We start from the raw sequence: 24,750 nt of genomic DNA, 5'->3' as shown, positions 1-24,750 counted from the left end.
TAACTCTGATCAGCAGCTGTTGGCAACGTTTCCACACATACAGTATGCAATCGGGAGTCAGGAGTCATGATTTCTTCAACAGGATTTGAAGGCAGCATGTGTTGATGGAAGACAAACCGCTCACTAAAAGTTCTGGGGTTAAAAATTCTCAGAGCAAACTAGTGTTTTCTATAAACACAGATGTTCTCCTTGACAACAAAGAGATTGAGCTGTGAAATCCCAAATTAAGTCTAAAAGAGGAAGAGAAAACACTTATTTTGAGTCTGAGGACATGAACATGTTGCAGCCAGCTGACGCCCCCTGGTGGTCGAAAGAAAATGACATGCAAAACACTGAAGTTCAGAGGATTTATTAAAATATTTAAACAGTGTATTATTATTATTATTATTATTATCATCTCAGGCATATTACATTAACATCTTCAAGATACATTGAAATAATGTGACTGATAAAGCATTTAAATAAGAACTACACATATCTGAACCAATTAATTTCAAATTAATCTCATCAGCAATTTATAAGTTAGAAGTGAAAATCTCTCAACTTTCTGCGCTAAACAAGTACAGCAAAACACTTTCTGCCCTCACACACGCACACACACACACACACACACACACGCACGCACGCACTCACTCACACACACACACACACACACACACACACACACACACAGGAACAGCAGATTAGGCCGACTGCTGAAGTGGATCAACACGCAGCCCGTTTGGCAATGATTGTCCTATTATTACTGTTCCCCAACACATTTTCAAGTATCTCCTGAAATGTATTTAAAAAAAAAAAAAAAAGAAAAAAAAAAAAGGTAAAACACCTTCAGCCACTTTTTGAAATGTAATTTCATGAATCTTTCTATTTTGGTTCCAACCTGACAAAAACATACATGTCTGGCTTTCGCAGCGTCTTTACAGCCACAAGAAAAACAGCAATACTACATGGTTTATGTCCAAAGTGCATGCCTACACAACGCTCTGTATATCCTCTACCTAAGTCATAACCATAGAGAACAGATTTTAAAGGCACATGAAGCTGTATATTCTTCTTTTAGCATGACATTCATTAACCCTTACTTTAAGTTCCTACAGAGCAACAAACCCACTAACTGTGAAGCACTGAGACAGCCAGGGTGTCGAGTATTTGATAAAAACACAAGAGTAAATTTGGTCTAAATTAGTTGCCACGATGCAAACATATCTCACCGTACAGTTTGTATTCTATGTTTCGGTTATGTGTTACAGACATGCAGAAAAGTGTCAGTCCTCTATGTACAGTTAAAGGGCTGCAGTTTTATTTGAAAAAACCAGACGATTTGGCCTGCGGAGCCATCAACATGCTGGCTTGATTCTTGTGTGTGATGTGAATCTGAAAAGGAAATACAGAAAGCAAAACATCCAGTCAAGTATAATATAAACCAAAACATCTCATCTTTTTTTTAATGCTAATAGAGAGGCACCTCTTCCAGTGGACAGCTATGGGACCTTATTCCAGAAAAAATACATGTCGTGGTGAATCATGTCTGACGAATTATACTTTGATCCTGTTTGAATTGTGCTATAAGATACATATATGATGTTCACCTCGATAAAGTCGCAGTTTGTCATAAAACTGTTATAGTAAAATTAAAAAAAATACATAATAGATCCTCCTCATGTGAGACATGTTCACATAGCGCAGGTGTCAACCATAACTTGATGATGGATCCACTATGTGAAGTGTCCCTCTAAGTCATGTTGGTGTGTGAGCATGCAGAACACCAGAGCTCTGGAACTAACACTACTGAATGTAGTGAAGCTATCATTGATGGAAGAAATTCAATCTGTGCTTTTGCTGCTTTGACAAGTCAAAATGTCTGCCGTGAAAAAGGGTCTATTAGAAAGACTACACACCCCACAGTCACGTGATGCTGTGTCATTTATCACCCAACAAAACCTCTAACTGACAGCTTGTAGAGCTGACTAACTCTATTTTCACATACTGTAACTGCAGCTGTCAATATGGCCAGACTTGTCATCATTTTCACCTTTTTAAAAACTTTTTCTGTGGCGAAGTGACAGCCGAATAAATATCACTTTTCTATCTTTACAACAAATTTCATTAAATTATCTTTTAAATGGACAAACATGATCTCACCCCCAAAGAAAATATGGTGATTCCTGCACACTTTTTTTACGCCTGTATTGATTGAATAAATTAAAAAAGGTTGTCATTTCGGTTGCCAAGACATAACAAAAAGGGTCATTGTGCTGAAATACAGCCCAAAAACTACATGAAAATCCAAAGCTGCTTTCACTAAATCAAGCTCACCATGAGCGAGTCATCCAATATCTGTAACACCTGACGCCAACAAGAACATTTTTCACTTTTAGTGTTAAAAAACAAAACAAAAAGGGGTCAGTTCACCACCATTTACATTTTCCTGAAATAAGGTCCCATGAGAGAACGAGACGGAAATGGACTTTGCCTCTCAATAGCAGCATTTGCTTTCATATTTAATCAATGTTCATAAAGACAAAACAGTGTCTGTGTGGTGTTTACCGTGCAGGGAGGCTGCATCCACGGCTCTCCATCTATCTGCATCGGTAAGGCTTTCGTTGTCCTGGGGGTAAAATAGAGAGGGATCAACAAAGTGCATCAGGTAACAAAATCAATGACCCTAAAGTGTAATTAGAATACCAAAAGGAAGCCAGCACAGGTAATTATTGTTATGTAAAGAACCAGCTAAGTATCATCCTCAGCTGGTGATCAGAGTCAACTAGAAGCCGTTCTCAAAGCCTGACAAGTCTGAACACGTCTGTGTGGCGGATTCTCACCTGATGGTGATCTGTGATGTTTTCGCAAGCCTCACAGCGCTCTTCAGGCCCGTGTATATCTGTCCCATCTCCATGGCTCCTTCCAGGCCCACCACCTCTAATCGACGATCACTGAGATCTGACAAGAACACAGTGACACACTGAATATCCAGAGCACAGACAGGGAACGACTGAGACAACCATCTTACTCACAGGGATCTTATTATCAGGATACTCAACCCATTACTCACATATACTCCTGGATACATTTATACTAATGCTAAACTTACGTGTATATCAAATCAAATATTTTGAAAAGGCTATGTGATCTAATGACTATAGTGGATCAGTTGGATGGATCAGTTATGAATGAAAATAGCTCTGATAAAACCCACTGAATATTTAGAAATGGCAGAGAGACAAAGACACAGATTAGCTGGTGAACACAGTCTATCATCCAGCAGCAAAGACTCTCTCAGGAGTTGGTAGAGACCAAAATCTGAGCTAAAAGGAAAGTGAATATTGGAGTGGAGGACAGAAAAAACAAGAACAAATGGATTCTAGCAGACTAAATAATCAAGAGTTTGCTAAAAAAACGAGCCAAGCCAACCTGAAAAGTGAAATTATCTCAATGCGTTGACAACTTGTCTCTACTGCCCTCTAGTGGCCACAGAAATCAGTTATTGCAGGTTTAAATACGAGTTGATTTGGGATTATAAAAGGAAATTGAGCACCGGCAGGCGTAAGCAAACATTAAGAGTGGATTCTTTTCTGAGTTTTATAAATGAGGATCCTGAACAGCATGAAAATACATCATCAAGTCAGGCTAATGGTGTCATCAGATTGAAGCCGCTTTCATTTAATGATTTGGCCAATTACCCTCTTAAAGCTGCATTAATTGATTTTTGTGCCACTTGCAAACAGCAGGTCAAGTAGAAAACATCCAACATATCACACTGTTGCTGTTGTAAAGACAATTGTTATCAGCAAACTGTTGCGTATTCATAATCCTAGCAGACACAGAGCAACTTTGCATTTATTTGGGTTCTTGTTTGCCTCCACCAGACAAATATTTGTCCAATAATCAGACCGACTTTTTTGTGGTGCTGGACTAATGCAGGTTTTTGGTTTGTGGGCTGTAGGGCCATCTAGATGGAAAAGGTTAAAAGTCTTTATATAGCTGAGGGGAAGTGCAGAGTTTTCGGTTTGTCGTTGCAGGTGACTCCTTTTAAATTACAGGTAAAAATATATCGACTAGTGCAGCTTTATGTCAGACTTCTGATAATTTCATGCACCGTTTTCTTTAGTCATCATTCAGTAGAGTTAAGGTAGAGGACAAAATACCTTGGGAGGTCACTTTCAGGATTTCTGGGTCGATGATCACATCAGGCTCTTCCTGAGTGGCCTGTCCCTTAGTGTCCCCTTTCTTGGTCTCGCCCCACAGGTTGGAACCACCGTGCATGCTGGGAATGTTTAGCACTGCAACTCCCTCTAGAGACACGCCACTGAGATCCAGTGGAGTACCACAGCACTGAAGGAGAAGATGCAACATTAACATCAGTACACTGTCTGCTTGTGGGAACAGTTTTTTTTTTCCCACACGACAGAAATTGTTTCAAAGACAGAAACAGAACATGCAGACTTTGCAGTGCAGGTTACGCTGATGCTGCGTTCTCACCTCAATTGTAAGACTTTCGCCCAGTTTCTTGCAGGAAGCAGAGATGGTTTCTGAAGTGGCAAATTCGAAATACCACAGCTTGTTCTTCATCCTGCAGTCATGAAAAAGTATGTTTTTTTTCTTCAGGTTTGGATGTTGTTTCATTTTCACAGAACATTTTTTTAGCACACGGCTCTCGAGGGGGAGGAGGAGTCAGACTGCAAAGCTCATTGCCACAGACATCTGCTGTCGCACCTGCGTTCAGGTTTTCTTTTTTTGCTGCTTTCAAAAACCCAGCAGACAGGAAAAACAAAAGTAAAACTGAAAAGCATTTTTGTTGTTGATCAGTATGTCTGATTTAAAATGAAGTTCTTAAAAAGGTTTGTAATTAAAGACCACGCATCAAACTCACAGCATTTCACACAAACAGAATTTAAGCTGTACCTGATCAATTTCCTTCCCCTTTAATTCAGTTTCACATCTTTCCCCTCGCAAACCCCTTTTTCTTTTCTCTCTGTCTCTCTCCTCTCCCTCCCCAGCTCCACAACTCCGGGTGGTGTCAGTTGGAGGTAGGAAGTAAGAAGGGAACTGGGGGAGCTGAGACTAACATCCATCCTGCCACAACTCCAATTCTTCTTTTCTCATCCCTTCATCCCACAACGCACTGCCCCCTTCTGACCCTCAATCCATCCCTCTTACATCACCTCATATCTCCATCAATAATATGCAATAAACCTCTAAATTCATAACTTTGTTAGCGTGGTCTTCATTAGTATAAATGGATTTCTGTATATATGTTCCACCAGTAAGTGTAATGAGTACCTGCTGTTGAATTTCTGGGGATGTTTCTCCCTCATTGTGTGAAATCGGTGGGCAATGGAGGCATCCTGTTGACACAAGACAATGATCCAAATGACACAAAACCTAAAAATAAATACTTCCTCTGGTTTGTATTTCTGAGAAACTCACCACGCCAATAGAGAAGTAGTTGTTGATGATTTCATACGGCACCGGATCGCCCTTCTCTTCATTCTCATCGGTGATGACCTGCACACTCCAGCGGTCCATCAGCACCTGAGAGCTCCCCTCGATGTCTTTAAGTATACGACTCAGATCCTCGCCGTCATATCCTTCAACACACAAACACCAGTGTGACTCACTGTGCACAAATATAGTATGAAGCATTGGGAGAACTTTTGCTGAAGGACATCCAAAAAGAAAAGCACACACAGCAACAGAGCATCCAGTTTCAACTGTATGGAAACTCTCCAACTATCATTCGTTTCTCACCTCCTCCCCATCGCAGACATCGCGCAAGGTCATTTCCTGTTCCCAGAGGAAGCACCGCGACAGGTGGCCGTACCAGAAGATTGGCTTTGTCTGATTGCGAGAAAAAGGGGGATGTGTGTCACGATGATTTTCACCAGAAACTGACGTGTGCCTTTTATAGATCTTGATCCACCATTCTCACCTATTGCGTCGAGAATCCAGCCAACTGTTCCATCTCCCCCGCACACCAGGATCCTGTAATCCTGCAGACTTCTGAAGAAACTTAAGCTGAAAGAAAGATGATGGGAGCTATAACATCAGAGTACGATACAGAGCGGAGAGAGGTATTCAGGAAAATGTGATTTGAAATTATACATTATTTAAATTTTCCTCGTATCCTTGTAAATCCAAATGACTGAAAATGTATGGAGAGATAAATAGGTATGTTTGTGTGGGCGAGGAATTGTATTGTGTATGTAAACACATATTTGTATGAATATATTATGGTAAAGGTTTATTTATTGTCATTTTACAGCTACAGGGTTGTAAAATGAACCTGAGTTCCTTTTTCTTTTATGCCACATAACAGATAAACAAAGAAAAAATTAATGTAAATGGGTGTGTATGTGTAAGACTGTATATGAATAAGGGTCAATGTTCAAGGAAGTATGGATATCCATGTGTGTACATATCTAGGTGTGGATGTATACACAGCTTCTTGACATCACCATTTTATTTAAAACACCTCCTGTATTAAACCTCCAGGAAACAGTTCTTGTTTAAAAGAAAAACAGAAACTGTACGAGATGAGAATATTATTGACGGACATGTGGATATTTATCTTAATGAAGAGAGAATTATAAACACACTGACAAAAAAAGAAATATAAATATATATTTTCTATTTAATGCTGAACATATTATTTTGTATCAGTTACTCACCCTGGTCCTGGTCCGCCACTTGAGAGGTTGTACACCTGCCGTGGATTCAGTAAATACTGAAATTTATGCAGGACTCTGAAATACATAAAACCAGGCTAAACAATATGCATGTATGAGACATCTTTCTTTCTAAACTTATTCTGCTTGGACTCACCTTTCTCCCTGCTTTCCACCACTTTTAGGGTTGACAAACACGAGAAGAGGATGGGTGTTTGGCACTGGGCTGATCTGAATGAATGATGAACAAATGTTGATTATTAAACAGATGGGAAGAAAACACACACACACGCTGATCTACTGTACATAAAGGCAAATCAAAGGTGCCCCACTCAAATTTCAGGTTATAAATGTTCAGGCTTATTAAAAGCTTTTGTTGGAGAGAAAAATACCTGGAGCACTTGTCCATCAGGAGTAGTATTAAGCTCGCTGTCATCTGCTGAGGCGGAGCAGCCGTTCTTTACATTGTTTGGTCTCTCCTTTAGGGACCAAAACAAAACCAGAGTGAAAAAACAAGAGAAAATGTAATAGCTTTTCATATCTTTTGAGGAAAAAAAGAAAAAAATTTGTACACGCTGTACCTGTCAAAATGCCACACAGGTGAGAGGGGCTAACCAACAACAGGAGGTAGCCCTGGGCTGATGTTATGTTCTGCGTTGGTGTGACAGGCACTGTTTGTACATTTACTTGAGATATGCCAGAGGATAATTTTGTACCTTTATAACAGGATATATTGCCCATGGAGGCAGGATATGGTCTCGCAGCAGCCCACAGGTGCACTCTGTTGGCTCTTGGTCTGCACATTCATCGTGACGCTGTTAAAAAACACAAAAAACGACACGTTACATAACAACACAGCAGTGGTGACAGTTCACAGGATCCCAATTTATCTTTTTAAAATATTCGGTATTGCATTTCTGCTTCATTTACTGCAAACAGTTGAAAGAGACAGGAATAAAGCCTCCGCAGGCTGAATTTGAACCAAAAGCATTATGTACATGGTATGCAATCAGGCCATTTTAGTCTGTTTTTCAAATCAGGCACTGTCACTGTCTTTTAAAAGACAGAGCTGAGAACAAGAACCATCTGTGACAATGGCAACTCATGCATATGCAGCAACTTGTACCTTCAAATGTCACTTATCAGATTTAATTATTTATTTTTTTGCTTAATCGCTGAAAACACATATTTTCTATGACAGAAATAAATTCATCAGCGTTGGAGAAAAAAGTGCAGGTTTTAGATGAAGAGCAGCAGACTGTGAGACGATCACTGCCCACAGCATTTTCCGAACATCAAACCTGAGCAGCAGGAATGCCGCAGGGAGGAGAGGAAGAGAGTCATGCTAATCAAGCTTGGATTTAAGGCTGCTCATGGCTATCCCCCGGTTGCAGGAAAAATAAATAGATGAAATTGGACTGAGGCTTGTCAAGCAATGGAAAATCAGAGACTGCGGTGCCCACATCTTTAGAGAGACCTGTCTCCACTACAAAATCCCAGATCAAGCTGTTGCACTCGACAGGCAGACCGAGCTGACAGTTCACAAGACTACAGCAGGACAAGGAGAGGAGGAATCTGTCTAATCATCACCTACTTGTTGGTGCTGCTTACATTCACCCAGATTCAAATTTCAAAAATTCACTACGTGTTTATGTTTATATGCATATAAGTAGCTTTAGGCCTACATATGTTTTATATTTGTGTAGCACTAGCAATAATACAAGTATTCATAATCAAGGAAGTAATAAAAGCAGTTCGACAGACAACAATGCTTCAAAATCTCCAAGAGGAATGTAAGACTATGAGATCACAGTTTATTTCATTTATACGGTGTGTAAAACCTCCAGTTCTGCCAACAATAGTGAGTACATGAGGGAAATCACAGGTTAAGTAGTTACTGGATCTTGTACTGTAGTTACTACACTAGAATGAGAGAAGAGATGTTAGGAAGTTTGAAAGTGTCAACTGTAGAGCTTTACAAATGAACACATAACTGTTAATTTTAAATCAGTGACACACTAAGAAGCTTTCTCACCATCGTGTGGCACCACACACAGTGTTTGCCTGTTAAGCCACCGAAGCTCTTGATCTTCTTCTGGCATTTATCACACTTCCGAGAGTCACAGTTCCCACTCACCCAGTCGTGCGCTGGAACCTGAAACGTGGGAACAATGTTTTAATGTCCACATAGAGCTGGGCGATATATATGATATATATATATTATTATAGATATATTGTTATTGTAATATGACATTACACATCAAGTGCTGTCTTTTCCGGGTTTGATAGGAAGGCATTTCAGTGAAGTGACGTTATATTCTTTACCAGACTCTTCTACTTATTCTATTCTATTCTTATTCTTAACACGTGTTTTTACCAAATTATAAATTATATCCACAATATTGTTGATTATTTCACATGTCAACATATTGTGATAGAGTCAATAGTTGCAATATTGATATTGAGGTATTTTGTCCAAAAAAATTACATTTGATTGGTCGCCTGGGTGTTGCATTTATGAGGTGCTTTTGAGGAGATTTTAAAATACATCATATATTGTGCATCGTGATACAGCCTGCAAGTATCACAGTGTTATTCCATCGCCTTATCGCCTAGCCCTCCATCCACATAAGAACTCTCAGACACAGGACGACATCTAATTTAGACTGTGCGTGTCACTGTAAATGGTGTCATGGAGACACTGGTATACCCCAGTTTCTTTCTTTGACTTCACATACGTCCTGGTGCAGGGGGCCGGGTTCCTGTTAGCGCACCGTCCATGGACTGTGTATTTGCAGCCTGCACAACGGGACACAAAACACAGCTGTCATATGATTCTTACACCAAAGTATATCACCTTGTCAGGCAGAACAATCTAAAAAGGATCCTGAAATTCTCAAATTTGACACCACCAGTTTGAGTGATAAGTGTCTCTGCAGTGTCACCCTCTTCTGGTGTGTTCAGGGACTCACAGGTGCAGCACAGTCCCTGCTTCCTCAGACCCAGCAGCATGCTCTGGCACACGTTGCAATAAACAGGCTTGTTGAAATGTTTCATCCTCCAAAGGTGCTGGCCGTCCTTCTGGGTCACCTGGTTGTTGAAGGAACAATCATTGAAGTAATTGGGAAAGTAAGAGGAGTAAGAAGAGCATTGTTGTTTAAGTTCTTTGCCACTGTGCCAATGTAAACTAATACATGTTTGTAACAAACTGAGCTTGCATCAAATTTGCAGCAGTGGACGGGTTTCAAGGTCTGAAAATTAATAGTTGTCTTACCATGCACAAAAGTTTATCTACAGTATTAAATTCTATCATGTTGGTGTGAAATTTGCAGTCAGGATATAATATTTTGGGGAATTATAAAAAGTTATAAAACATTAAAAATTTCCTTAACAAAAACAAAAAACGTTCATTTTTTTTAAGAGTCTTGTAACTGACAATAATAATAATGATAATAACAACAACTGTAATGTCTGATTGTGATATTTTCTGACTAACTCATGACTAACCTTGCCTTAATGAGATTGCTGAACATGCAGTATATAATGGCTCTACATGTCATGACATACAATGTAGCACCACAGATATTAAATTTAACACTGACTATAATCTCAAACTCTCAATACAAGATTATAAGGTTGCTTTCAAATCTGTTTATAGAGCAACCAGCGCTCTTATCCAGATTACACACTTACACATTATTTCCGACATGATGCCTCAGCCTATCACTTACTGCATGAGCCATAGCAGTCAGCCCGGGAAGCAGCACAGAGCGACTGTGAGGGGGCTGAATTCATGCACCCCAGGCTTCAAATGTCTATTGGTGGCTAGAAATAGCCTGAGGGGGAAGTCCCTCGCATTGTTGTTGAGGCCAAACCCTGTGACAGAGTCCAGTTCATGGTTTTAGATCGTCACGGTATTCTGGTAGACTTGTGGTCTGACATTAAGTGGCATTTACATTCCTGGCAATGCAATAAAAGACACGTAAACACAAAACTAATCTCTTCCTGATTTTTAGACAACATTTACATATTTATCGGCCATTACTAAAATATGTAATTTAATGCAACAGCCTTAGGATGGCTAGGTCAAGTAACCACTTTGTTAAATGCGGGCACAGATTGTGCAGAGTAAATGGAAAACACTAAAGCACTCTGATGGTGCAGAGCTTGCATGAGAGATGACATTACCACACCCTATAACACTGAGTCGGCAAAAAGGCCTTCATAGACAGGGAGGAGGCGAAGGACAGAGAAACGGCAGGCAAGGCCAGAGTTTCACAAGAGCAGTAAAAGTAGGCTTTACCACTTTGTGACACACCTGCTGTAAAAATGAAATACAGCTGAGGCTCGGCTTTCGAGGCCAGATCCTTAATGAAAAGATAAACTTTCTGCTTTTAAAGCACCTTCAGACCCAGCAGGACCAGCAGGGGAACGTTGTTCATGCCACCCTCCACCCACTCCTCCAGAGACACAGTGCCGCTGCTGTCAGCATCGATCGCAGTCATCATGTCCTTCAAAACCTGATGAAATGACATTTTATTGTTATCAGATCAGCACACACATTTTATATTACTTTAGAAAGCACACAGTGTAAGATTCCCTCTTGTTTGTTATGGTTACAGCACTACAAATCTGGGGACCCTTTGCTGAACATGTTAAAAGAAAGAGTTATCCTGTTTTCTATTCTTCTGTACCCTGATCTGTCTGGAATTCAGCGTTCTGGCCTTTGTCTTGGGCCTTCCATTGTATGGGCTGACATATACCAGTGTGCTTTTCTGTGACATGGCAGTCTGTTTTGTATACTCTCTCTTGTCTATTTTATTGTATTTTGTCTTGTTTGTTTTGTTTATTGCATGTCTGTGTTGTGGAAAAGGAAAACTTTGTTGGATATCGCACTTGCGCCTTGGAATTTGTGATTTCACAGGTCCAGGGAAGCTTATCATTTTACCAACCCTAGCAAATGAGTAACAAGTGCTGCAATATACTGTACGTGATGATGTAAGAGATATTTTGTGCAAACAAATGTGTCCATCAATGTGGGATTACTTTGGCATGGATGTACAGTAAAGTAGAGTATCCACAATCTTTTTATGGGTTATAGAGCAGAGCATTCTGGGACTTACCGGCCTCAGCTCTGACACATCCCATCCGAGGTAGTCTGCAGCATGCATCATCTGAGCAATAATCCTATCCACTTCCTGTTTAAAAAGTAACAAAAGACTAGTGTTAGTAGTGTGGCTGATTTAATAACATACTTTAAATTACGGCCAATAAACAACACACCCACAAAAATTAACTTACAGAGCTGTCGAGGACCCCGTTGCCATCTCTGTCATAGAGCTTGAAAGCAACTAAAGAGAGAGAGGAAATTAAAGTGAAAGTGCTGGACCAAGTCATCACTCGTATTATTTTGAGCATCAAAGAAACCGAGGACTCACACTCAAGCTTGTCCCTGGGCTGGCCATCCTCCAGCAGGGAGAAGTAACATGAAACATCCTTGAGAAAGACCTCCTCTGTGGGAGAGATGGAGGAGAGTGAGGGAGGGCTGTGAATACTCTGGTTACCATATCTGCACAAACAGTACCTCACAGGCATGTGGTGATAAATGAAAGTATGCCAAATAGGCCATGGCGTAAATTGATAAGGGCCTGCAGCACAGTAGCGTGGAGGCAGTGAGTTGTGTTAATACATGGTGTACAATCTCACTGGCACTGTCTTCCTGGGTGGGTTCAGAGTTTTGGAAGGAGCGGAAGAGTCGCTGGCAGAGATCCACAGGGAAGTCCTCCACTTCTAAATAAGTCTTCAGGAACAGACGGAAGCCTTCTTCATTGATGCACTGGAAAAAGAATGAATGAGAGAGAAATATTTTCTTTTACTAACATTTTGTTACATGTAAAATGAAATGTTATTACCTCCAGTGTGTGTATTGTTCATGTTAATGTCTGCATTCTTTAAGTTTGCGATTTCTTAGAAAATAAAGGAAGATTATGATCACATTGTTACCACTGTGGGAAAATGTTTTATCTGACATGTGTCCTTTTCATAGAACAGGCTTGTTGAGCCATTTAAGTGCATCCAGTGTGGGTTAAGAGGCTTTCAAAAGCCCAAGATGATTCTCACAATCATTTATTTCGATAATTTTCTGTAAGTAAAAATATGTTTGCCTCCAAATACGGAGTGGCTGCAGGGTTTTCACTTGGCGATGACGTAAGATAAAAAACAAGCTCCTGCTTCAAGCTCTCAGTCCATCTGTCTGGGCTGCTATCTGTCTTTCTCAAATGATAATATGCTGCAGGGGCTGACAAGCAATAATCCCTCGATAATGGTGAACCACAAACCCATTTCTTGTTGACATTATTCCATTTCCATGGTTGATACCCTGCAGAGCTGCTCCAGTAATAAATAATGTCACAGCAAGGCAGCCAAGTCACAAAAGAAAAGAAGAAAACGAATGGAAAAGGCATCATTATTCTGCAGATACCACAATTTACAACAGATAACCTCATTGGTCCGTGTATTTTAACAGATTTTAACTAGTACTTCTGAGTAGTATTTGAAAAAACAACATATCCCTCTTATTATCTAATTAAACTGGACCTAGCCAAATAAGCCATCAGAAATTACTGCACTTGCTCATTGCATAAATTGGCTGGCAGTGTTAGCCCCTGATGTACAGTATTGGAAAGACCTTTTTCAATTACATTTCTGCTTACACTGCATGAGGGCAGTCAGCACACTGTTCGGCAAGGCCTTCCTGCGTGGGCAAAACTAAGGAGGTAATTTACATTCGCAACCTTGCTCGAGTGCGCTGAAGATTTTTCTCATGGACATCTTAGTCCACATGACTGATGGGTCTGAATATAATTAATAAGCGAAAGGACAATTAATAACCGCACAATGTACATAAATCAAATGCTCATTCCTCACTAAACGGCTGTGCTGAGAGCTATAATTTGGCTCAGTTATGAGGCTCGTAGCTGACGTCACTGTGAGTTAGTTTTAGAGGGGTGAACCTGATGTTGAACAGCAGGACACAGTGTCCCCTCACCTCTCCATGTCTGTGCTGTGCCAGACGGCCATCTGCATCAAATTCCCTCAGCACGTCTTTCACCTTCAGGCTGCAGTCTGGAAGCAGAGACACACAGGTTACACAAGGATACACGGTTCACACATCACCTTCCTCTGTGCGTGACCATTTTCATTCCACACTTCTGAGATATTATGTACACAAACAGGATGATTACACAATGAATATAGATTTATCTGGGGGAAAAAATGATGTGCATGCTTTATTTGCAAAAAAACAGACTGTGGCTGACTGCTGCCTCCTCTAGATATGAGAAACCATGAGCGAGTGTAAATGAGTGTGTGTGTGTGGGTGGAAGTGGAAGTGGAGGGGAGGGGTGTTAAGCGCTGAGAAAGCTGCCTGCCTGCCCGCCCGCCTGCCTGTCTGTACTCACATTCAATGTACTGCTGTAGCTGGATGAAGTCGACGGGGCTCAGTTCCTTCACCTCTGGGTTTGTGGGGGTGGACATGGTGCCTGCTTCTGCACTAACTGCCTGCCTGTGCACAGGCGAGAGAAACAGAGAGATGTAGACCGAGAGAAAAGAGAAGGTGGGTGCACAGTAGCCTGCCTCTTTGTAAAACATAAAAGCATGGCTGCAAGCAAAAGATAGCATCTCCCATCTCGCATCGTAAAAAATCCATAATTGTACACAAGGAAAATTACACTAAACATCCAAAGCCGAGTGAAGCAGAAGCATGACAGTGGGTGCAAGAGAACACAGAAAGGCAGTCAACACTGTTCATGAGAAAATATCTTTTCACATTTGGTGAACACAATGAATGATTATAATAGGCTTTTATGTCTATTTCTCCCTTGTATGATGCTCTAAAATGGAGCTGCACTGTCACAAATGAACAATTTTGTGTACTTATACTGTATTCATTTTATCTCTTAACATCAGAAAGGTGTGACTAGCCACTGAAATCTGGGCCAAAAGTCTGGTAGAAACGATGTCAGGCTAAATGTACCCATGGTACCTCGGCTCTTGAGATTCTCTACACCCAGAATCTTTTTCCACATACTCACTGGCCCATATTGGATTAATAAAATAGCATACATAAGGACTGTTATTTGTGTTGTTCGATTAGACCATGAGAGTATAAGGAAGTGCTAAAATATAGAAATAAACAATAGAATCTTGGTGAGAGGTTATGAAAAACCAAAACAAACTGGCTTGTCGAGGGACCTCCCCGCCAGACAAAAGGAAGAGACCTAAAGGTCGACTAAGGCTGAAAGCAAGCGTGAAATTTGAATCTGACACAGAAAAGGAGGTTGCAATCGCAATCAACGTTGGCCTAGCACATCGTTCAGAAGTCGTAGTCATGAAGTCTGAATGGCCACGTGGTTGTTTCGTGAATGCTTTCATCAGAAGCAAACATGCTGTTAAAACGTAATGGAAAGCGAGTAAAGACAGGACAATAAACAAACAAATGTATTAATCAATGAGGAAAGAGGAGGAACTAGATAATGGTGGTGAGAAAGTTGCCATCCCGACATCCTGTTAAAGGTTGTTGTTGCAGATGCATGCTGTTAAATGTTGCCATCAGAAATATACACACAGATCAATATGGAATTTATAGAACTAATGCAGCTGATAATCAATATGTACAGCTATTATGTGAGGTAGGATTTTTCCTGTCTGTCATAATAAGCACTGAGAAATAGCATGCATGCTTCTCTGACTCACTGGTGCATTCCTTTCATGATTGGAAGAGCAATAAGAGAATACCTGCGATAGAGCAAGACTGTAATATTTCTAAAGATGAAATAAACACATTCTTTCATCTACAAACAAAGTGTTACGTTGATAAGTAATAACATGCCCTCTTGCTCTATTTAATCCTCTCAGGGTTACTTTTGCTACAGACTTACTTGGTCTGGTATGACCAGCGGCTTTGCAAATTTTGGATCTTGTAGGGCGGAATGATATAGGAATAAGGATATTTTGACAGATAATACGATCATGATTTGATTCACGATTCGTACAAATTATAATTTTTGCATCACAATTTTCATTTGAACTGAAAAACTATGATAAAATCCTGACGATGTGACATTTGTTGGGGTCTATACAGAGCATTACGTTGCTTAATTAAAATGCTGTTCAGTCAACATTTTACCTTTATCAAAAAATTACAGCTTCATGCAATTTGGATTATAGTATGATTAATTGTCCAGCGATACAATGCTGTGTAACTACAATCACAAGACTTATTTGTACTTGTTAGTAGTGGCTTTCACACTATCTTGTTACATCAATTGTTAATAAGCACAAGTTTCATGGTCTTGACCACAGCAGTGATTCTGCACGATTGAGCCGATACATACTTGACGTAAATGTTGCCAGTGTCAGCTTTTAACACTGCATTCATCCTGAAATTTGTCCGAGGTAACTGATCCATCACTGCAAACTGCATTCCATTTTGTGTCTATTACATTACCGTTATGGGGTACTGCAGTGGAGAATCAATCTGCACTTCACCTGCATTACCATGCAACTATAATGGATCTTAAAACAATAACAATAAACACACTACTCAGTGGACAAGATAAGAACCTAAATAGTCTGCTAATTGATTCTGATGCTGCAGAGCTATGAATGGGAACGGAAAGCTGGAACGTTAAGTGGGACAATGAGAAACTCAACAGTGCGCTTTGTAAAATGGTTGGACGTAATGTTGTACTTTTGAAAAAAGGCCATACGTAAGAGTGTGGCAGGGATGACTTGTTTTTGTATGCTAACCTGAAAGCTAGCTCTGGGTCCCTCAGGAAAAAGCTTTTTCAATTGGATTTTGGATTATTGCTGCAAACAAGCTCTGTGGCAAACACAAGCTTATGATATTCAGACATTTTTGTTCAGCAACATCTTCACTTTTATGATTTCAGAAATGTGATGGCCACAAGCAAAACACTAAGCTTCCTACTACACTAAACCGACTACACCAGTAAAGATGGACAAGTAAGTAGATGAGTCTTAGTGCTACGTGTTCAGTGTAGGTTAATATCACTGACAACTTCTGTAGTCTCATGTAGACACTTTAATGCCTTATAATTCAAACATGGGGTATTTACTGACATATTTCATGTTGTAGAACATAAAATGTACTCATGTGTAAATAATCATTATTTCTGGCATCTGACTGAAAAACCTGTTCACTTTGAGAAGAGGGAAATGGAAGTGAAGTGTAGAAAAAACGTATTTTCAGGTTTCAGCCACTTTTTAAGGACACATAACCCTTCATAATTGAAACAGGATGTACTTTACGTCACGACCAAAAGGCGAAAATACCTTAAGCTTGTGTCAACCACACTATATAATTTCAGACATTTAACAAAAAAGGGCATCAAATAATAATTGACTTCAAAACGAGGGAACCAGAATTTCTAAAATGCGAATTTATTCCCGGTTTTAAGGGCTTATTCCTGCGGCACCCTATTCATCTGGTCTAATAGAGTGAGCCTGCTGGCTCAAAACCAAGTACCCAGTGGCAATTCTGGTAATACCCCACTTAAAAAAGGAACGTACGGGGGGAAACTGGAATATGATAAAAATACTGAACCTGGTCCAACAGTTTTTGAAGCTTTACTCACACGTAGGCCATGGTAAGTCTGATATCATGTCTAATATCAACACCTTTTTATCATCAATTACACAAATACTGAACTAAACGGAATAAAAGACTGTGGTGGCTTTTAGTACAGGTTGATGAATAAGACCTCAGTGTAAATGTGTTGTTCACACTGTTGTCCACAGGTGTTATCACACATTAAAGTGCAGCCAGTGCAGGTATCAGTGACGGCTGCCTGCACTGAATAGAAAATCAGAGTGCTTACAGGACAAAGAACTTTCTGAGAAAAATACATTAAATACATTCTAATATAACAATCACTCTATACATGTGATTCGGATCCATTTGCTGTCCTTGGACTCTGAAAGGTTTCCACTGTCCTCACTTAATTCTCTAAAAAGGTCAGCAGCTTTGTGTCGCACTTCTGTAAATGCAGCCGATCAGGTAGACCAGGTCTGACCCACGAAGGAATCATGAAAAGCCATCTGCTACTGATCACCTGATTACAGCCTGAAACTGTCTGTCCTTAAATGTGCTCTCGACTCTCCTTCTTCAAACCCTGTCTTATAAATTAATAAATATACCAAAAATAGGCATGAAACACACCTCTCATTTTAGATGATTTCCTTTCCTGTTTTTATGCTCTCCAGAGGAACGTGATGTCACCAGCAGCCTCGTGTCTACTTTGTCTCCTCACCGACTCATCATCATTATTGTGTGGTTCAATGAGATCTCGAGCATATTGGAGTAATCCGATCCCTCACTTCCTGATTAGATAATGATTTGCATGCATGATGCAGAGAGGGAATCAGGACCAGTCAGAACATGGAGAACAGGAAGAGGCATCCCCTGCACTTAGAGGAGAAAATATGAATAGTGTAATGTGTGCCGAGCGAGTTGTCTTCACTCTCAAACATGGTGAGGGGATGTGAAAAATTATGGCTCCATCTAAATGATCTTACCAGAGCGAGTATAAATATTTTAGAGGGTTTGAAGAATATCTGAGGCTTGTTACAGACTGTGTGACAAACTGATTCTGGGCTGGCCCTCAATAAGGGTACACTGTTGGGCAAAAGAAGCCTTATGAGTGAATTGTTTATGTTGCTGTTATAGAAACATTTATGCGGTAGGAACTCTGCTGTGTAGACGCAAGAAAGATTTAAATGTCCGCCAACATTGTCATCGTTCAGTGTGATTCACAGTCTGAGGGACATTTCTGTTTGAACAAAATGTCGCTCCATATAATCAGTACAGTATAAATGGCTGAGGCACACAGTCTGCCAGAAGTGGTTCTTCAAATAGCGGCAAAGAACATTTTAAATGTTAAAGTGGTTCTTCAAGTAGCAACAGCTTGTGAGAACGTGTACTCCCCCATAAACCGCTGAAAAAGCGTATGTTTCGAGCCTGACACGAGGCTTTACTTCTGACCACTCAACTGAAAAACACCTAACAGCTGTATAAAAACTCACACAGTGAAATAATTGGAGAGCTAGAGTGGACAGTTCAGTTGGCATTTTCTTTCACACATGTAGCACTTTTTATTATGAACCCTTCATGTCCCAGATTAAAAACTGTCAACAACCATACAGCACTCTCTTTACAAGAATGGATTCAAGGTACACTTGGGGATGACCTTTTTTCCATGTAGGCTAATGTTTGTGCAAGCTGTCTCAACGCCCACGCCTTGTGTCAAGGAAATCTGCTGTTTTGCAACACTTGCAGGGTGCAAGCCATCGACTCCGTCATTCTGTGGTTGGAAAACACTGCGTAGGTTCTCTGAACAGAGTGAAGTCTACATCTAATGTTAGGCATTTGTTTTCCTCCTGAAACTACAACAGTTCTCTTCAGTGGAGTGTGTGCAGATTGCGTCGGGTTAACAGAAGGGGGGGAGGACGGACATGCTTTGTTGCTATGGAAAGTGTTTCCCTCCATCAGCTGCTCTCCGTCAGAGTGCTGCCACGGGTGACTAACAGGTAGGAGGAGGCACAGACAGAGAGGGAGGCTGCCAGCTCAGGGAAGGGGGAGCCCAGTCGGTGGCTGTCAGAGTCTTCCCCCTGCTGCTCCACCTCCTCCCACAACATGAGCCTCGTTTGGCCTTCAAAACCAGAGGTCAGGCTCTAAATTGCATTCTACATGCAGATGCTACTGTGACTCACTGCTTGAACAGGGGAATACTCCTTCACTATAAATGGATTGTTTGCTCAGGCCGAACCAGGAGTTACACATCGGCAGTAATATTTGACTCACTTAGTGAACTATCAGAGAAAAAAGCTACTTCTTCACATTCATGAATCCCTAGAGGTGCTGCCATGAGAACTTCCTCCCCTGGTTGTTTTATATCTTCACATCAGCTCAGTGTTTGTACTGTGCACTGACAAATGGCTTGTTGAATCTACTGAAAGCACCCAGGCTGAGATATAAGTGATATCCAGTTAGATTTTTCTGGTTAAAAAAAATACAGAACTGGCTGGTGTAAGACTTATGAGCTGAATAAGACTAAAAAAATGCAAAAAGCTGGGTCATAAGTAATGGCAAGATCACTGTTGATCAAGGGTCTGTTTAAAGGGGGATTCCCTCGGTTTAACGACTGTATGGTAATACTTAGGGAATTAAGTGGCATCAAACTACAGCAGGATCTAGTTACTAGAGATACTAGAGAACGCAATAAACATGCATTGCAAACGAGACAAAAACACGACAGGGAAAAAGAAAAAGAAAAAAACCAAAAGGCATTCACCACAGCATGAATCACAGATTTCTTGGAAAATGTAGGCGAGGCTCTGCTCGCTCCACGGCTTCAAAGTGACGACTGCCCATCACTCAGAGTTCAGACTTGAATATGACTTACATAATAGCTTTTTGTGGAGGCAGCGTTGTAGAACACCACATTACCACTCAGAAAAAAAAGAAAAAACCTGAATCTTGCCCAGACTTGCAAGGGCACACACTGTCATACAACAGCCACATTGCTTTTATGGTGAAAGTCTTTGCACGTATCAGGGAGTCTCGCCTGGATCGCCCACAGAACTATATCCACAACTGAAAATGAAACATTAAATGTCACATTTTTCTATGATTCAATCTGAAAAGTAATCATCACTATCATGACAGTAAGTCAGGAATCAGAGGATCTTCGAAAGGAACCAAAATGTATTTGATTATACATGTGAGTCACTCTAAATAAGAATGAATGAGCCTAAAAATTTGGAGAGAACAGCGATGTAATACGTTACAGCGCTCCGACATTGAGACAGTTGCAGTACGGCAAATTCAAATCGCACGATATGACATGATAATAAAGTACTGACTTATGGCAGGTACATCTGTGAAAGCCGAAGGTTAAAAATCCTAGTCATCAATACAGTAGTCATGCAGGCTTGGGGTGATGATATAATGAAGGAAGTAAAGACTAAATAGAAGATACAAAGACTGTATTTAGAGAAGTGAAATAGCCCATAAACAAAGGGCGTCCGTGCAGTTTCTCTGATCATGCTAGCTACACCATGAAGCAAATGCTAACATACGAAGAACATTATAAATGTAACCACAGAACATAAAATGGGCTCAGTTCTAGTTCATTTACAGCCTCTAGCTTCTGATGTAAACATTAACAATGGGACAACTGACCTGACTACAGTATTGATTTGTCTGTGCCTGAAAACTCTCCTGCAGCTAGAAACAGATGATTACCACCGAGACTCTCCAGCTTTAAAATAACCTGCTCATGACGAACACACCGCTCGACCAGGAAAAGTGCCACTGCTGGCCAAAAAAAAAAAAGGGGAACAACAACACTGATCAAGTGTCCGGACTTTCCTGTATGTTTTGTTTTTCCACTAAGCGTCAGGGCTTAAAGTCACGTTCAGCATTTGCAGTGAGAGAGAACCTCTGGGTTAAAAAAAATGATGGCACAGAAGTGACAGTGTCCACCAACACCCACCATCATCCACTCCACACTTAACACGGATCTGGTTATCCCACAAAAACAAAAACACAGTGAAAACCCTTTGTGGTGTTTTGTGTGTATTTTGACTGAGGTTTCACCGTTCCGGCTGGTGTGGCACCATATCCTGTACAAACATAATCTGTGATGGGGGGGGGGGGGGGGGTCACACAGATAAGATCCTTTCAAACAGAGAGTAATAACACCATAAATCTCCTTGCGCAACCTACTACTGACACAGGCTATCAAGTTGTGGCATATGCTGGTAAGTTTAAATAAAAGATACAGTGAGAGTGTCTTCAGACATGACACCTTAAATGCTTGAAATACCCTTGAATGCTCACCAGTCTCTTCTATGACAGATGGGTTGCTCAATTCTCTAAATAGACTGAGAGATGGGTTCTCCCGCGGGTAACTTAAGTAGCCTGACATTAACAGTCATGACACACTGCAAAGGGAACTGAAATGATGCACGTTCATGATGTTAGAACAGAAAGCAGCGGACCGTGCATTAAAATGCACAAGGTCTGCCTTGATGGTTGGTGTTAGCGTGAGTGGATTCACTCTGTTATGAACACACACGACTTTCTCTTTTAAAAGAAGAAAGAAGCCCATGCAGGATTTACGAGAAGCGCCTACGTGAATTTCATAATTCTTGACGGCAAAAACAACAGGCTATAATTATCGTGTTTGATAGTCGTTGTTCTGCAGCCAAACGCCGTAAAAGGGCTGCACTGAAACTTCAATCATACCGAGTCCGGACCTCTTACTGTTGGTGTGTTTGTGAGTCGTTTACCTTTCCTGTAGCCGCTTGTCTCGAGATCGTCGCGGTGCAGCTCAGCAGACACGGTCACAATCCTGCTCTCAGATGCGACGAGAAGTGGCCGTTAACTTTGCACGGAGGGTGCAGGTTGACGGAGTGGAGGCTGTGAACTAATGCCGAGCACAGACTGAGTGAGCGGATCCCTCTTGTCAAGCACCGCCTCAGCTGCTCTGCGCCCTCTCTGCTCACCAACACACACCCATCACACCGGCGTGCATCCATCTGCAAAGTTAATATGCAGCTGTTAACCTGGAAGCAACGTTTTTTTTTCTTTTTTTCTTTTTTTTACAGCGTAGTTATTATGGTGCTCTCGTTAAGCCAATCAATGCTAGGGGTGGGAATGACAGATCACTCACGACAAGACGACGACACATTGCCAACGATGATCAATACATTGTGTGACAGTGATTGAAGGATAGTCTGCATCACCATATGCTTCGTACTGAAGAATACAAAATACCCCCTTACAATGTACAATATTCATTCACTGCAATGTGCTTTCAGTTTCACAGGCTTTGATATGAATGGAGATGAAACAATGGATTAAAAAAAACAACCCAATAGCTAGAAGACATTTTGGCAATGTACATTTCTGCAAAATAAAAGATAATTTACATAACTTAATGTTGCAACTTTACCTTTCTTTAGGTTCAAATTTCATTTTTTTTAACTCTTAATGGTGTGCTTATGGTCTGGTTAGGTTAAAGCAAAACCCACTTGGTTAGGGTTAGGAAAACCTTATAAAAATGTGTTTTGTTGCCTTACAGATGGCTGAAGATGTTCCAACTTCTCATCATACATGTCTTGTTTTTGTTGCCATTAACATAGCTGGAAATTTACCTGAGGTCTCCTCCAAAATATCTGTTGTTGTCAAGTTTACACATGTTGCAACCACGTGTTCCCCCTCCAAAATACCATCTTGTTTCACACTGACAAATGTTGAAACACAGACCTGAACTGCAGTCAGTGGCTTAGCAGTTTCGTCACGTGTAACTCCACCAACAGTCTCCTCCTCATCCAGAAATGAAAGTCATAAACATGTAATATGACATAATATTATAATACATGACATGATACAGATGTAGAAATGTCATGTTAAGGTACCTAGCTTGTGACACTTATAAATGTAAACAAAAAAGTTAACTGCCAGCATTTTATCCTGGTGACTAAGACGATGAAAAGTGCATGCAGTCTTAGCTTAGTGCCTATTTATCACACAAACTGACAGCTGTCCATGTCCATGTGTGCCAACATTACAATCTAAAACAACTATGAACTGGCAGAAAGCAGAACAGTTCTGGAGTTAAAATGTTTAAAGGAAGGAAACAAACATGACTCAATAAAAACATTTTGAATCTGTGTAAATTAAGCTTACACCACAAGAGTTAAGAAATAGCGGCTCTGGTGAGTCACTTGTCAGGGGGCTCCGTTTAGCTGACCTGCATGATTTACTAAAAATACAGTATATAGAACTGACATAACAAAAATCACAATCTAAGTGCAGTGAGAGGGAGAAGAGAATGACATTTATGATTAATTTAGTATTTGTATTTACAAGAATGTATACAAGTTTATTACTCTATTAGGAGACTCTTATCATGGAGAAGAACAATCAGATTATACAATGCAGGAGACAAAATAAAGGACTTAATAGTGGACCACACAGAGGACATAATGTGCATTTTTGCAAAACATACATTTATAATTTGTTGTTGTTCTGACATGACATTTGTGAACTTTTCAAATTAATTACTAAATTACTAAAAGGATGGAAAATTCATAATCAATTCACCCAGCAGTTACAGCACAAGTACATTTTTTGCCAAGTGGAAGCCACTTACCCACATCCCTCTTCACAGTTGGCAGGCCGTTTGGGGTTGTGCTCACAGTCCATTAGGTGTGACTGCAGCTGGTCCAGCCGCAGCGTGGCAGTACAGCCAAAACCAGCATCGTCACAGTTGATCTGAAGCTTCGACAGCATGTAGCGCATGATGCAGGGCACAGGCCTGAGGTGAGCTGGCCTCACTACCATTCGGTCAGTTGAACAGATCTGCTGCTGGGCAAACCACTGTGTTATACAGGCGTTGCAGAAGGCATGCTCGCAGTGTGGAGCCTGAAATGAAAATGAGCGTGCAGAGTCCCAAAATGTAAAATCTGAAACATGTTGATACAGGAAAACTGGGTAATCCTTTAAACTTCAAGCACTTCAAGCACTTCACTCTACACACGTAGAGCACAGCAGGTCTCCACCTCCCCTTGGAACCTCGTAACATTGTATCCTTATGGTACATTACTGGGACCACAACCTCCTGAACAACACAAACAAACACAGTGGGTTTTCAGATAACTTAACTGAATTAAGACATGACTGTGTATATACTGTAAACAGAGATGAAAGATAATATAAAAAAGCCAGAATAACTGTTAGCAAAGTACATTTTATACATGCTTCTTTATGCTGCAACTTCACCTTTCTTTAGGTTCAAATTTTATTTTCTATTCTATCACAATGCTGTGCTTATGCTCTGGTTAGATCTAGGTTCAAAAACCCACTTGGTCAGGTCAGGGGGCATTTTTCTGAAAAAACAAAACAAAAACACCATTAATAATTGTAGAAACTCCATTAACATTGTTCATAGAGTATTTGTGTGAATATTTGGTGCAAGTAGTAACTTAACTACTG

General features: G+C 40.5%; 1 protein-coding gene across 3 annotated transcripts; it reads right to left on the bottom strand.

Moving 5' to 3' along the window:
- Positions 1–338: 338 nt before the first annotated feature.
- On the bottom strand, positions 339–24,365 carry dgkaa (diacylglycerol kinase, alpha a). Of its 3 annotated transcripts, none has more exons than XM_030423767.1 (27): positions 24,273–24,365; positions 23,909–24,180; positions 23,020–23,079; positions 22,041–22,289; positions 14,126–14,229; positions 13,714–13,790; positions 12,372–12,501; positions 12,104–12,178; positions 11,967–12,016; positions 11,789–11,863; positions 11,069–11,185; positions 9,638–9,755; positions 9,376–9,464; positions 8,701–8,820; positions 7,382–7,480; positions 7,058–7,144; positions 6,823–6,896; positions 6,669–6,743; positions 5,930–6,015; positions 5,749–5,838; positions 5,428–5,588; positions 5,281–5,345; positions 4,480–4,570; positions 4,146–4,332; positions 2,823–2,940; positions 2,548–2,608; positions 1,300–1,374 (listed from the first exon to the last, which is right to left on the bottom strand). In XM_030423767.1, the coding sequence occupies exons 5-27, from the start codon at positions 14,199–14,201 to the stop codon at positions 1,300–1,302; spliced, it is 2,196 nt and encodes a 731-aa protein (XP_030279627.1). In that variant the 5' UTR covers positions 14,202–14,229; positions 22,041–22,289; positions 23,020–23,079; positions 23,909–24,180; positions 24,273–24,365. The 3 variants fall into 3 exon arrangements, with proteins under 3 accessions (XP_030279628.1, XP_030279627.1, XP_030279626.1); XM_030423766.1 differs by having other exon boundaries at positions 23,020–23,076; XM_030423768.1 differs by lacking the exons at positions 23,020–23,079; positions 23,909–24,180; positions 24,273–24,365 and having other exon boundaries at positions 339–1,374; positions 22,041–22,650.
- Positions 24,366–24,750: the final 385 nt, after the last annotated feature.

This window comes from Sparus aurata, chromosome 7, assembly GCF_900880675.1.
Source record: "Sparus aurata chromosome 7, fSpaAur1.1, whole genome shotgun sequence".
Classification (NCBI taxonomy): domain Eukaryota; kingdom Metazoa; phylum Chordata; class Actinopteri; order Spariformes; family Sparidae; genus Sparus; species Sparus aurata.
Note: the sequence above shows the minus strand (reverse complement) of the source record. Positions and strands in the feature narration are given on the sequence as shown.